The sequence below is a fragment of the Onychomys torridus genome, chromosome 7, assembly GCF_903995425.1.
Source record: "Onychomys torridus chromosome 7, mOncTor1.1, whole genome shotgun sequence".
In the NCBI taxonomy this organism is placed as follows: domain Eukaryota; kingdom Metazoa; phylum Chordata; class Mammalia; order Rodentia; family Cricetidae; genus Onychomys; species Onychomys torridus.
This window is the reverse complement of record NC_050449.1, coordinates 114,637,599-114,652,657: the sequence shown is the minus strand read 5'-3', so window position 1 is coordinate 114,652,657 and position 15,059 is coordinate 114,637,599. Positions and strand designations below refer to the sequence as shown.

The 15,059-nt window shown below is 47.3% G+C and overlaps 1 protein-coding gene across 5 annotated transcripts in view; it reads right to left on the bottom strand.

The window, feature by feature from the left end:
* Positions 1-854: 854 nt before the first annotated feature.
* Snrk (SNF related kinase) overlaps positions 855-15,059 on the bottom strand; it is a 54,545-nt gene continuing 40,340 nt past the window's right edge. For all 5 annotated transcript variants that reach the window (XM_036192758.1, XM_036192759.1, XM_036192762.1 and 2 more), the window contains 4 exons: positions 14,235-14,376; positions 8,782-8,994; positions 6,267-6,401; positions 855-4,270 (listed from right to left, as the gene is read on the bottom strand). In XM_036192758.1, coding sequence (XP_036048651.1) covers positions 3,103-4,270; positions 6,267-6,401; positions 8,782-8,994; positions 14,235-14,376 — 1,658 coding nt within the window. In that variant the 3' untranslated portion in view covers positions 855-3,102. The remainder of the gene's footprint in view (positions 4,271-6,266; positions 6,402-8,781; positions 8,995-14,234; positions 14,377-15,059) is intronic.

The following is a 15,059-nucleotide window of genomic DNA, read 5'->3' as shown; positions in this document are numbered from 1 at the left end:
GCTTTGAGCCTGCATGAGTTGGTGAAAGTAAACTTTGACTCATCCCATTCTGAGGAGGGAAGAACAGTCTAGAAAGATGGGGCTTTTCTAGTCTGAAGAGCCCAACTTAACATTCTCACACAGGAATGAAGTTGGACCCTGGACAGTGACTGCCTATGTGCCAGTGGGAAGGCTGAGGAAAAAGATATTGACAAAAGACCTCTTTTTGGATGTGTGAAATGGATTATGGAAATGGCTACACAAACCACGGAATGTTCCAAAACCCACTGAATTGTGGGAGAGTTAAATAGTGTGTGCGCTGAGGAGCCTCTGAAGCCACTCTGAGCTGTCCCCTGGGTTTTGCAAGTGGAGGTCATGGTGACTCAACTGTCATCTGCCCAGGACACAGAATCAAGAGCTACTTGAGTAGGGAGAGGGACCAAACATCCACCAACGTGAGGGGAGCAGGCTGCAGGAGAGCAGAGAGGCTGACAAGGAGGCAAAGGCACATGGCTGCCAGCGAAAAAGCAGGCCTGGGAACCACACTAGCTGAAGAAGGGCAGAACATGTGCAGAGGCACAAAGGAAGCCTGCATGGCCTCGTCGTTTGCTAAGTTAGGGATGAGCTATGTGAGGAAAAGCAGACCAGATAGCTACAGGTCTGCATTCCTTCTTCCTTTTAAAGGAAATACTGCCCTCTGGATAGTATACTAGGCCACTCTCAGGCCACCTGACACTGGTGGACAGGACACTTTTTCCAGCCCCACCAAAGAAGCGATAGGAATGCAGGCCCATGGGAAGCAAACTCCATCTCCTTGTGCTGGACTGGCATGTACACAGCTATACTCATGAGAAAAACAACACAGACTCAGCTTCTATTGCTGAACACCAGTATGTCACTTTATTATCGGATTACTTCCCACCTGTCACATACCTGTCAGTGTTCACACAAGGAGAACGGCTGGCCAGAACAGAGGCAACTGACCAATCAGCCAATGAGTGTGTGTTCTCAGCACACACCAACTCTAACTTGGTAGGACATCTTTGTTCAGTCTCATGACTATTAAAATCGGTGTCAAGATTGTCACATCTTTAAATACAGATAGAATTCCAGAAGTACATAATTATATATATATACACACAGAAAAATACAAGACTAACTTTTCCCACAATATTTAATTTATACACTACTGTAACTCTATGTGACTTCTGAAGACAGGTTAGGGGACAAGTCACTTGGTTAGAGCAAGAAGTAGTTTGGTCCACTATTGGTGTGATGGTGTTCTGCTCCCTCCATGTGACAACATCCCATGACATACAACACATGCACAGACATCCACTTGTCAACAAATGGGTAAGACACCACTCAACAGACATGTATGTACCCAAAGGGTCACCAACCACACACAACTAATAAGGCTATGATACAGCTCTGCAGCATAAATGGCCAACACTGCTGATCTAAAGTGAGCACCGTATATACACCTGAATATAAAAACCACTGGAGACCAAACGCATACAGTTGAGTTTAGAGGCGCCACTCCGAGGCTGGACGTGACCACAGAGGAGTATGTACATTACTTGGAAAACAGCTGCGACAAAGTTTATTGCAATGCCCCTTATGAACGTCTCTCCTTGCTCACACAGACGTGGTTCTCACTGTCTCTGTGAACCACACTGGTTTCTGGCCCTTTGAAGATCCCTGCTTAAGAATTTCAAGCAAATGTGTTCTATGGCTTCACCCACACATCTATCTTCATCGCTTTCAACTATATAAATGTCACGCTGAATGGGACTGTAGCTTAAAGCACAAGCAGTTAGCCTAGGTCTAGGAAGTATCTAAGTATCATTTTACTTAGTCAGGTTATACTGAAAGTTCTGAGTAACATACATTAACCCTAGAGTAGCAGAGTCTGAGCACGGAAGAAAGGGACGGCCTGTGCCCTGCCGCTCTGAGGTACACGGTCAGCTGCACCTCTGCTCTCACTCAGAGTCAGGAAAGGACGCTGCAGAGTGGGAGGGACCCTGGGCCCTGGACACCTACCCCACAGGTCACTTAAGCACTGCTTTCAAACCCTCTAGGGCACGGTGAAAAAACAAGACCAGCATCTGGGCTTCCCAAGATCAGGGAAGACAGTGCATCAGAGAAGATGCCTTGGGAGATGATTATCAGTCCGGACTAGAACTCTGATCAATGTGTGGCAGGAAGGCGGCACAGTGCCACAGACAGGCTCCGGAGCACCACCCTTTCCTGCGTAGTTTTTCTCCTCAGCTGCTTTTTGCAGCTGAGCCCAATGCTGCCATGGAATGGAAGAAACCCGAGGCCACCTGCCACCAAGCTCCTGAACAAACCCCAGGAAGTTCTGTTTCATGTCAGCTTTGACTTTGCTGCCCTGTGGCTACTGCAGCAGGCCCTCCGGTCTCTCTTCTCCACACAGGTCTGAAGGAAAGCCTGCTGCGTGTCCTGCAGGGGAAACTTACACAGAGCCTCTTTCTGTTGACAGACAGACACACTCTAAGTAGAGTTAAGACAAAGAGTTCACCTCATCACCTCACAAAAGATTGTCTCCTTGTATTCTACCGGGAAGCTGCCTCACAAAGCTAAGTGGCTGACCTCACCTACTACATACAAGAAATCTTTGTCAATGAAAATGTAAGAGCCCCAACTGTTTTCACACTATCGTTTAAGACAAACAGGTTTGGGCGCTCAAACCGTGGCTCGGTTCTTGGTGCACAGGCCCTGGGTGGCTGGCAGCGGCTGTTGCTCCTCCCAGGCCTGTGGGCATCACCACGTTATTGCTTTGGTTCTGTCTCGGGCACCAGTGTGCCTCAGAGCATGGAGTTTCCCTATCACCGGAGGTCAGGACAGGAATTTGGGCTTTTTCACAAGGAAACGAAAGCATTTTCCCTCCAGGTTAAGTGCAGAACATGAATTTCTAAGCGCTCCATTTACGTTGGGTTCCAGATATACAATGTCATCCTGGTCATCCACACTGAAATCATGAATGTAAAATCACACAGTAGACTTTTCGGCTGGAAAAGAAAAGCAGCGTGTAGCAGCATGCACAAAGACCATGCATTGTCCCGTCAGAACAAATGTAGTGAGCGGAGCGCGCTTTACAGATCAGATGACGTGGCAGCAACTGGCAGGGCTGGAAGCGCAGAGCAGCCCTTCCTTGCGGCTGCGCTGGATGTTCACGGAGATGGTCTTTTCGCACAGAGGTAGCTGGAGCACGTTGTTCCGCAGCTTCTTGGTCCTCACCGGGTCCAGGTCAGCAGAGGGGCCGGGGCCTGGGGTGCTGATGCACATCTTCCATGTGGACTTCTCCTGCACCTTCACGCTGGAAAACAAGGCCTTCTGCGGGTCCAGAATGTACTTGGCGCCGTGCAGCTGCGAGCCGAGGCACAGGCTCACAAGTTTGAGGCTCTGCACAAGCTCTGCACCACGTGGAGCGGCGGAGGCCGAGGCTGGGGAGGATGAAGAGGAGTCGGGACCCGCGCAGCGCCTGGAGGAGCCTGCTGCACCCGATGGGGTCCCGCCTGAGCTGCCCTGGCCGCCACCGCCCGTGCCCTGCTCGCCCGGGCTGGTCTTGTCCACCCCACCGCCGCTGCTCGGCTTACTCTGGCCGCTGCCGTCGCCCTCGCTGCCCGGCGGCCCCTCGCTGCTGTCGCGTCGGTGCCAGGAGTAAGCGAAGCCGCTGTCCTTGTCTAGCCGCCTGCGGCTCTCAGAGTCGTCGTCGCTGGTCTCCGAGCTGCTGCAGCTGGAGCCGCGGCCCTGGCTTTTCCTGCGGTGGTAACGCTTGTGCACGGTGCCCGGAGAAGCGATGTTCATCTTCAGTCGGCTCAGCTTGGGCGGCAGGTTCTCGTCCATGTCGAACTCATCGTCGGACTCGCCCTCTTCGAAGATCTGGTTGAGCACCGGGGCACTCTTTCGAGACGTCAGGCGGTTAGTGACCGACGGCTTCCGGCGCAGCACGACCTGCGTGGACAGGGATACGGGCCTCTTGTCCTCCTCGTCCTCCTCCTCATCTTCCTCCACCCTGAAGAGGCACTTCCGCCCACTGGCAGCAGGCTTCAGGCTCGCGGGCGGCACGGTGGACAGCGCTGGCCCAGCCAGCTCTGGGAGCTCGTCTTTCTTGGCCGAGTCGCACAGGCCTTTGCCCCTGTGTCCATTAAGAACATTGTCAGCAGCCCGAGCAGGGGACTGTGGGACTGTGGCGTGTGACAGAGGGGTGGCAGTGAGGTCATCCTCAAGGTCTTGGGGCACATCGATTTTGGTTGGCCATGACTGCCTGTGGGACAGAGGAAAAACAACCGTCATGTAGCCACTGGCGTAGCCGCTGGCCTAACCGGAGGACAAACTGCTCCCCAGCGGGTGGTGTGTTTGCTGCCCAAGTGTGAGGACCTGTCTTCAGTGCCAGCCACCACAGACCAGTGCGACAGGCTGAGCACCCCTGTGATCCCAGCACCATCGCCACAGTGGATGGAGGCTGGATTAGCTCCAGATCACTGCCCTGCAATCCCTGCACACACAGCAGAGAAAACCCTGCTTCAAACAAGGTGGAAGAGATGAGGACCTCCATACACAAGCCGTGGCACACATGCCCTCACACACACAGTTGTGAAAAGCATTTCAGGTCCATCATCAAGGACACCAGAGGGGAGATGTGGCAACTTCATCACACCACAGCTGTCAGAAAAGAACATGGGGCACAAAAATGTTGGGGAAACACAAGCTCTCCCTAAACCTCACAACACACTTCTACACATACCTGAATACATACACCCAGACACATACACATGCACACATGTATACATGATCACATATGTACACCTTCATACATGCTCATATACACACATACAAACATGCTCACATGCATATACTATCATCTACACATATACACACATGCACACCTAAATACAAACATCCAGATATACTTTCTCACTTAGACACACATGCATGCATGGACAGACTCATGCATACATGCTCACCACACATACCATCTACACACACACACACACACTCACACACTCTCTCTCCCTCTCTCTCTCCCCCCCCCCCCCCTCGCTCTCACAGTGCAGATGAGATTCACCTGGAATGCCCAGCACAGACTTCATGGATGGTATGAAAGCTTGGCATTGATCAGAGTAAATGGAAATGGATAATAGACTTAAACGCAGAGTACTGCAGACAAATCTGTAATTAACAGCCTCACTAGTATAAACACCTAATTCTCAATCCCCACACGAGGGTCCCCGATAGCAGAGCTGTTAATTAGACATTGTCTTTCAATCTGGAGGTGCCCCGTGTGGGAGGCTCTAGACTGCCTGAGGTTCCTGACGCTCTTCTCTGTTGAGGGAAGGTGGATACCAGAGGCTGTATTCACAGACAGTGACTTCTTCATTTCACACCAATTAATACTACAGGTGTAAAGTATCTTTGCACAAACTGGTTCTCAGCAGCTGTGGGGAGGAGGAACCACCAGCTGCTCCGGCCACTGCTGGAGGTCAGTAGGGCTTAAGGCCACCAAGTGAGGGTGCAGGAGGAAGAGCAGCATGGCAGGACTCACGGAGGAGCCACACCCAGAGAGAGTCTCGGCAAAGATCCTCTCTTAATGGAAGAGAAGAAAGACCACTAGAGAAAATGCAGATGAAACTGAAAAGGACGATGGAGAGAGCATGGAGGCTTACTCATGTCAGCATCTGAGGGCCTGTGCAGGCCCTTTCTGAAGTCCACAGGCCACAAGAGGTGTTCTAGCTACTTCCTGCTGCAGGTAAAGAACTCAAGACTGGCCACACAGGCGTGAAGGACAGTGATTGCTGACCCTCAGGGCAGGCAGGCTTCACTCCATCAGTGAAGGCTCTGCTCGGTGGCTCCAACAAGGAGCCCTGCCTAGTCTAACTCACTGAGCCCCGCCTCACCTCAGGAGGTCAACAGTGGTACTCAGCTAAATCAGAGATGTTATACCTTCCTGAGATCCAACAGCTAATAAAACAACTAATTGATCTAGCTGTCCAATCTCTAACATCCTAAATTCCCCCTGTTTAAAAAATTTTTCCAAGTAACTAAAGTCACACTGCTCTTGGAAGGAAGTCTCAAAGGACATAAGAGGTGAGGCACCAGGTTACTGGGAACTACCCACCTCCAGCACACAGCAGAGGAGCATGGAGTTACCCCCGTGGAGGCAGCTGTCATACCCTCCTAACCCACAGAATTATGAAGCATCAACAGACAGTTCCCTATTTCAGAATGTTAACTTACTAATATCAAACAGGTGTTTTTCTCACCTAAACTGGGCCTTGATGTTGCTGGGGCTTGAGGATCTGGTCTGTATTTCTTTCTCTTGCTTTTCTCTCAGGATCCTTTCAGCAAGTAAGAAGTAAGTGGCTGTGATGTGGTTGTACCTGTTGGTTTCCAGGGCTCTGAAGAAACAAAGCAAGAGCAACCAGAAGTCACACAGCTAGGTTTTTACAAGATTATAGATGGATGGATAGATAGATAGATACACATACATACATACATCCTAATGAAATCCAGTATCTGGGAAGCTTTTAAAACAAGACAAAAATATAAACTAGAAAGAACTAAACCCTGTAGTTACTTAGGTTGTTACTGAAATCCAAAAACAGCAACTGAATAAAAATGTTCAGATCAGTGAGAAAAGAGCAAACTGCTGTTGTAGCTGGACCAATATCAGCATTCCAGACATAAGAATAGGCAACAGGCTTCTAAGAGCATGTGTGTTTTTTGAAAACATGGCTGGCATGTGGAGCTGATTTTTGCTGAGGAGGATCCTTTGCTTTCATGAGAAGAATGGACTAAAGACACCCTGTGAGCCATGGTCAATCAGAAGGTTGGAGGTGTTTTTACTTTGAATGCAATCTAGAGGGTGCTACTCTCTCCCTTTCCTTGAGTAAAATCATGTGTCTGTTCATCCATTTAAACAACAGTGCTCATAGGACACCATGTCAGGCTCCATGGTGGCTAGGTGCTGGACACATAACAATACAGCACATGGTCTTGCCCACCTCCTGCAGCTGGCTGTCATGGGACAACCTCACAAGGCTTAGGAACACACAGTTCTGGTTTCTGGAAGCCTCTGGATTGGGAAAACTGCAGTATGCATGAAAAATAGAGGTTCAAGATCACTCTGAAACATACAGGGCACAGCTGGTGGGGCAGGGAGTCCTGGGTGAGACTCAGAAAGAGTGACGTCTCAGATGGGTTCTTGAGAAAGCAGTTGTCTGTGTTCAGGGGATAGCCTTTAAGACACGTGGGCCCTTCAACTCAGGAACTGCTCTCAGAATAAGCAGATTCTCAGAGCGTGAGCAGTCAGCAAGAAGTAAGACTGGCTGGGAGCCAACTGCTTGGCAAGCAGCGGTCACCTATGGGCTTGTAATAGTTTGCACTGAGCATGCAGGTCTGACACACCACTGCACACACAGCTACATAAGTGACTCCAAAAATGGAAAAAAAAAAATGCTTTCTACACATCCTGAGAGTGAGTGTCCTGCACTTGTTCAGGTCACTTAGGTGGCTGGACACCAACCAGGGAACACTCAGAAGCACCTGGGATCCTGCAGGAAACGAACAGCAAGATTAAAAGCCTGGCTTTATTTCTACAAATCTTTATTTTTAGTGTACTAAGCTACTCTAAAGGGGTATGTCCTTTCTTAGATATCTTTCTCAGAGACAAGAGCTCCCACTGGACACGTCTGTTAACAGCCAACACACAAGGTCTCCATGTCAAGCCTGTGCCCACCTCTTTCCCAGGTCAGGGAATCTGAGATCCACAGCAGACCTAAGTGGCCACCCCATGGTTACTTCTTTCTTGCTTCCCTGAGTTGGGGCATCTTTTTCATTAAACACATTACGTAACTGCTGCTCTTCATCTGTGGAAGTGCTCTATTATTTTCAGACAGGGCTTCTTACCAAACTGACTCATCACTAGAACAGAGCAGAAGTCCTGTCACTCTGCACTTTCTTGAACTGCACTACTTAAGTCATTAAAAAGGCTCTTGTTTTGATGGGTTTCATGAGCAACGACATGATATGCAGGTTTCAGGATGCTGCAGAGAGGCCCCAAGGACTAGACAGAAATCTTTTAGGCTTGGGGCTACTTTGTCCTGTTAAGTACAATGCAGTCAGAGAGCACATAACTCAACAATCCCAGTGGAGCCACACACAGAAGGCATGCCTGAGCCTACCATGATCTCTGTACTCACAATGGGACAGAGGAACAAAGGAGACACTTCTGTGGACACCACCCATCCTCTTCCACGCCACTTCTACGGGCGCTGAGAAAGGCCAGGGTACCTACCCACTGACACCATCTGGCAATGGCTTACCTGTCCACTAGAATAAGAGAAAACAAAGTTCAAGTGCCAGATCCTAGGCCATGAATGCTGGCGGACAATGATACAATGGCTGCCAACTGGGAACTCCATCCATGCTGTGGTTTAAATGTGGAATGTCCCCATAGGCTTGTGTTTGAACACTTGGTCCCCAACTGATGGCATGTCTGGGAAGACTATGGCATCTTTAGGAAGTGGGCCACTGAGGGCAGACCTTGAAGTGTTTACAGCCTGGCCCCAATTCCTGTTTACTCTCTGCTTCCTGATGGCAGATGCAGTCAGCCTCCTGAATCTGCCACATGCCTTCCGCACTGCAAATGCTATTTGTCAGGCACTACTCAGTCACAGTAACGAGAAAAGTAAGCAGCATGACCTGTCAGTGTCTAAAGTCTATGGAGAATTAAGAATCCTAGACCTCTGTCTCTAGTACTGACAAACACAGACGTACTCTACGATGGCGTCTCGGTCTGCAATGTCCCCGAGCACCATGCGCTGGATGATGCTGTTGTGCTCCTCTTCTGAGAGGTTCTTGTAGGACACGAGAGGGATGTTATACTTTGTGGCTGGTGAGGGGTCCACTCCCTGGAGCCAAGGGTGGCTCTCGATCTCTTCCAGAGAGGCTCTCCTTTTGGGGTCTCTCTGCAGCATTCGTGTGATCAGGCTGTGAAGAAGGAAGCAAACTGTTTGCAAAGACTAGTAATGACGGGTCACCAACAAGCACTGTTTCTTACATAGTCACAATTTCTAGGTCCACTGACAGATGAGAATCGGGTGCCACCATATTTATAGAATAAAACAATCTCAGCCTCCTGGTGTACTGTTGAGGAACACCACTCCCTACAGTTTAAAAGTACCTGGAGCTATCACCCTCTGCCCCTTAATAGCCAGCTGGCCTAGTCTACAGCAGACACGGCACTCCAGTCTGTCTCACAGGGATGAATGACTCTCCTGATGAAAATAATGCCATGTAAAGACTTTTAAGGAATGTATTGACAAAAAATAAACAAATACTTGATAACTAAAAACAATGCAAACAGGAATCATAGGGACAAACAGCTGTTGCTTCAACTGTTCCCTGCTTTGCGTGGAAGGCTACACTGGGTTCATACTACTGAATACAATGGTAGGTCACGGAAAGCTATTGGAAAGCAAGAGGACTCCTCCTCAGTGCCCAGTGAGAAATGAGAGAGAGCCACTCACTCTTTAGAGCAGGGTGAGAAGGAAGCCTGTGAGCGCAGCACTGGCTCTGGAAAGCACACAACTCTTTCTGTAGAATGTAACTTACAAGAATTTCTGAATAATGTTTAAAAAATTAGTGCGGATGAAACCAACAAAGGAAATAAGGAGTCATCAACAAGACCTCAACAGCCAATCAGAATGCTGAACAGGCAGCACAGACTTTCACTGTTCAATGTGTTTTTGATATAAACAAAACTTGAAAATAGGACCAGCAAACAAGAATAGGCAAAATTATGCTAGACAATCTTGAGAAAAAAAGGGGGGAGGGCTTCTAAAAGTGAAAAATAACCACTGTAATTGAAAAAAGTAAACAACGGACACATTTAAGAAATTAAATGTAAGAGAATTCATGAGATGAAATACAAAGCCCAGGAGATACTTTTGTCTGTAGACTGAGATAGAAAATACTAAGAATGAAACATGAGACAGAGTGGGAATAGCTAACAGGCATAAACCAGAATTCCAAGAGGACAGGAAAAAAGAAAAAAAGCACATTTGGGAAGGTAGTAGCTGAGAATTTTCCAAACTGATGAAAGCATGTAAATCATAAGCTAGGGAGCTTAACACAGTCTAAGCACAACACACAGACGCGCCAAGAGAAAAGCATAACTCTGAAGCAGGAGCTGTAAGGCAGACAGCTGACTTCTCCATGCTGTAATGGATTCTAAGATGTACTGGAAGGACATCCAGAGCAAAGAAAGAAGAACCAGAGTCCAGGGCTGTCTAGTCAGGGGATGACCTTCATGGACACACAGCATAAAGACACTCCTAGGAAGCATTAACCACCAACAGCAAAAGAAAATATGAAGGATGTAATTTTGGGGGAAGAGCATAATTCCAACTGAGAAGGGGGTTAGCAAAGCTCATGTTAAACATCTAGAAGATTGTCAACAATTTCTGACTATGTAAAATAATTTGTAGAGTTAGGAAAAGATTACTAAAGTATTAGATGATAATTAAAATATTAGGAGTTTAAAATGTCTTAGAATAACGAGAAATATTAATTGTTGATTTTTAAAACTAAAATAATAGCCTACAACTCCCCAGCTAGCTGAAACATGAGATAAATGACAGAAAAGGAAAATCTCCAACACCCTCCAGGGAAGAAGGTAAGGTCAAAGGAGTCTACAGAGACAGACCCACACCTACTTCTCCCCCGCCTCCCCCGACCGCAACAAATGCCAGTGGAACAAGCTCCAAAGCTGAAAAGACAGAAGCTGCCATGAGATTCAAGGAAGTCCGAGGTCCAGACTATTCAGAAAGGTGAGAACGCACACCCAGATGCTGACCCACAGATGCAGGTGTAGGTGGTCCTTGAAACACTACACACAGAACAAGAAGCATTATTCTCTGATAAAAACTAATACAGAGGGCTGATTCAATTCATCAGGAAGACAGTTTTCAACCTACCTGCATCTCATAACTTTACCTCAAAACTCTCAAAACAAAAAATGATAAACCTTAAGGAATAAAATAAAGCCACAGTCACAGTGGACAATTATTTCAGTAGGTGAAGAAAACTCTGGATGCAAACAATTTCTTAAAATATAACTAATGAGCTTGACCTCAAAGATGTATACAGACCTCTGACCCCAACTTAAAAATACTCTATCAAGAACACGACTCTAACAATTATCTTCATGATAGGCATAAACAAGCCTCAAAAACTTGAAAACATGGTAGCACACAGACTGTACTCTTTGACTATAATGTAACTTGGAAATCAAAAGCAACAGCTGACTAGCAATAAAACCACCTGTAAACAAGACAATGAACAGAGGCTACTGACCAAATCCAGTATGGTGAAGCTAACCAGTCCCAGAAGCAATTTATAGTCCTAAATATTTTAATGGTAAAAGAAATTCTGCAGCTGAATAACCAAGGTTCTGAATACCAGAGTCAGCTCCTGGGTCAGGGAGAAGAATTAGCACCAACAGGACAAGCAGGAAGCATCAGAAGCCAGTCCTGGAAAGAGAGACAGAGGAAGCCCTGGGCTTCAGCCTGATGACGACAACAGGAAGCCACACAGAGACAACAGCATTCCAGTTAGTAAAGGCACCACAAACCCTCAAGGCCAGGACCTTGAAAAGTTAATGGTCAAGTTCCTTAAAATACACCACTTAGCAAAACACACTAGAAAGAGTTGGGGTTTTTGGTTGGTTGGTTTGGTTTGGTTTGGTTTTTCAAGACAGGGTTTCTCTGTGTAGCCTTGGCTGTCCGGGAACTCACTCTGTAGCCCAGGCTGTCCTGGAACTCAAGAACTCCTGTCCCTGCCTCAGGAGCACAGGGATTGAAGGTGTGGGCTGTCGGTTTGTCGGTTTGTTCTGAACGGTCTTTTAGTTATTAAAAACAATCCTTCTAGGAGGGAGACATGGAGGCAACATCTCAGATCTTAGGAAAGGGAGCATCCATGTTGATTTTATAACCTGTAGGCTTTCAAATGATGCAGTTGATGTAAAGCGAGATTTGTTTTGTTTGTTTTCAGCTGGGGACTGAGAAGAGAATCCTGAGCTACAAATGTCTAACCTGCACCTGGTGTACATCTGCTTCCTGGGGATAGTAAGAGCAAGAACCTAAAATCACCACCACCGCTGTTGTGTTTTAAAATGGTGGGAAGGAGTCACACCATACAACAGGGCCCATGGAGGAGGTTTATTGAGGGGAGGGGAGAGAGAAGGGGGCAGGGACCAGGGACCGAGAATGAAGGAAAAGGGAAAGAAGAGACTGGAGGTGGGCAAGGCCTGCCTTTTATAAGGAAACATACTAAATGTACACCAGGGAGCTCTTACTTGCTGCGGCTGAGGTATATCCTGTCAGGACCCTAAGGGCAGGCCAGTATAGCTGCCTGAATGCTAGCCACCACCACCCACATGCGCACGTGCACATGCACACACACTCAGCTTCCCTTGTCCTATAGCACAAAATCACCTACACACACATGGCCTGCCATTTTTGACATCCAAACATCAATACCATCAATACCACCATCACCACCACCACCACCACCCACTACCCTCCCCACATACAGATTCCTGTGTGCTCCAACCTAAAATCACCAGACACCAACACACCTCCAGTATGCTCCAAATGAAATTACTGCCAACATACATAAACAGAGCCTCTCATGTGCCCCAGCCTAAAATCACCAACACACACACACACACACACACACACACACACACACACACACACTCATATGTGAGCTAACCTAAAAGCAACAACAACAAGCACACAGGACCTCCTGAGTACTTCAGTGTAAAACCAACATACATATATACACAGCCTTCCATACACTCCAGCCTAAAATACACAACCACCAATACAGGAGACAGTGCTTCCCATATGAGCTGGCTAAAATCATCATCATACCTACACACACACAGAGCCTCTCATGTGCTGCAACCTACAGTCACCACCATCACACACACACACACACACACACACACACACACACACACACACACACACACACAGCCTCCTGTGTGTTCCAGCCTAAAACACCACCACCACCAAACAGGAAGAGCCCATGTGATCCAGCCTAAAGCCATCACAACAAACACACAGAGAGCCTCCTATATGCTACAGCCTAAAATCACCACCATCACCAACACATAAACAGCCTCCGTGTGCTCCAGCCCCAAGTCACCACCACCACCACCACCACCATCATACACAGAGAGCTCTGTCTATGCTCTAGCCTAAACTACACGCTTTATTCTACTTCACATAATTTTCATAGTAACCCTGTTAAGGACATTGTACCACGTCACATAAGCAGTAAGCAGAAAAGCCAGTATTTGAATCCATAGAGTTGAATGCCCAAGTTGGGACTCCACCTAAAAGTGAACCCTCAATCTGTCAGAGCTCTTCCTTACAGCTGGCAGGAAAAACTCAAAATGTTGTTGATGCAGAAAAAACAAATGTTTTAACTGGTAACTCCAATCTTAGCTGGTTCATTAAAAAATATCACAAACTTCAAATAGCTCTTTTCCATGACTGCATCTCTCACTGCACAGGTGATGGCACTATAATTCTGGAAACTCTAAGGGAGAAACCCCAAGCCAGGCAGTGCCGGTTTCCCACAGAGGAACATACCAAAGCACAGCATTTACTCTGCTGTAGGAGGATGCATGCTTACAAGATATGCTGCTATTAAGACATGCTACCACAAGACAGGAAGAATCCTGCCAAAAAGGGAAGCCCAACTCTTTTCTGGAATCTCAAACAGTTCCAAACAGTTTTGCTTTTTTTTTTTTTTTTTTTTTTTGTGGAGCTGAGGATTGAACCCAGGGCCTTGCGCTTGCTAGGCAAGTGTTCTACCACTGAGCTAAATTCCCAACCCCCAGTCTTGCTTTTTTGTCACTGAAGAAAAAGGTAGCTGCCAGGAAAGGTCTTAACCACCACTTCTGGAGGCTGAAAAGGCAAAATGGATTTATTGAAAACATGGGTAAGAAATAAGCAAGATTGTTTTGTACTCTTCTGTTGAATTTCTTATCAAACACTACTGGTTGGCCCCAAACAGTAACAGTAGAAACATTAATTTCAGAAAGTAAATGAACTCAAATCCTTGCATGCTGAAGGTATGTCAGGTGTTCTTGTTGAGTTGGTGAGTCAACAGTTTCTGTTTCATGGTGTGGTGCTATGTGCATATGCTTTACTTACTCCCTGCACCCTGTAGACACACGGGGCGGCACAGTGTACTTGCAATCCATGATCATGGTCAGTGTCTCGCTGTCGTTGGCCTCTTGGAAGGGTGGCTGCCCACACACCAGCATGAAAAGGATCACGCCCAGGCTCCATATGTCTACAAACCAAAGGAAAAATTTAAATACCAGAGTATCTAGAAAACCAGGAACATTAATTAGGATGAAGAAAGGTAGGCTAACAAGTATTTTATCCTTCAAGTAAAAATATACAAAGCACACTGCAAAACCTCAATAGAGCCAGAGGGGTCAGCCTGTCCAACAGGAGGAGAACTAGGAAATTAGTGTGCCCAGGCTTCTAAGCCAAGGGATAAGGTCTGCTTTCCCCAACTGACTACAGCACACCCAGCATTAAAACATTAAAACTGTGAGGCTAGAAAGGATTTGCCTGAGGTCAGCATTATCTCAGTTGTTCTCTACCTCACTCTGGGGTGGTAACTGGGTCACACAATTCCTTAAGAGTTATAAACTGCAGCTCAAAGACAAGCAAAAGAGGGCTATCACACAAACCAAACAAAAGCCCAAACTGGGTCTGTGCCACATACACAGTAGAACAAGGCTCAAGGTTTAAGTGCTCAGCCTGCACACGGTAAGAGCTGCTCAACAGGAAGAGTAAGACATGTGGGACTGGAAGAGACAGCTCAGCTGTGAGGAGCACTGGCTGCTTTTGCACAGGACGGAGTTTGAGTCCCAGCACCCACATGGTGGCTAATAGCCTCCTGTAATCCCAGCTCCAGAGGATCTGATGCTCTCTTTTGGCCTCTGTGGGCACTGCACTCATATG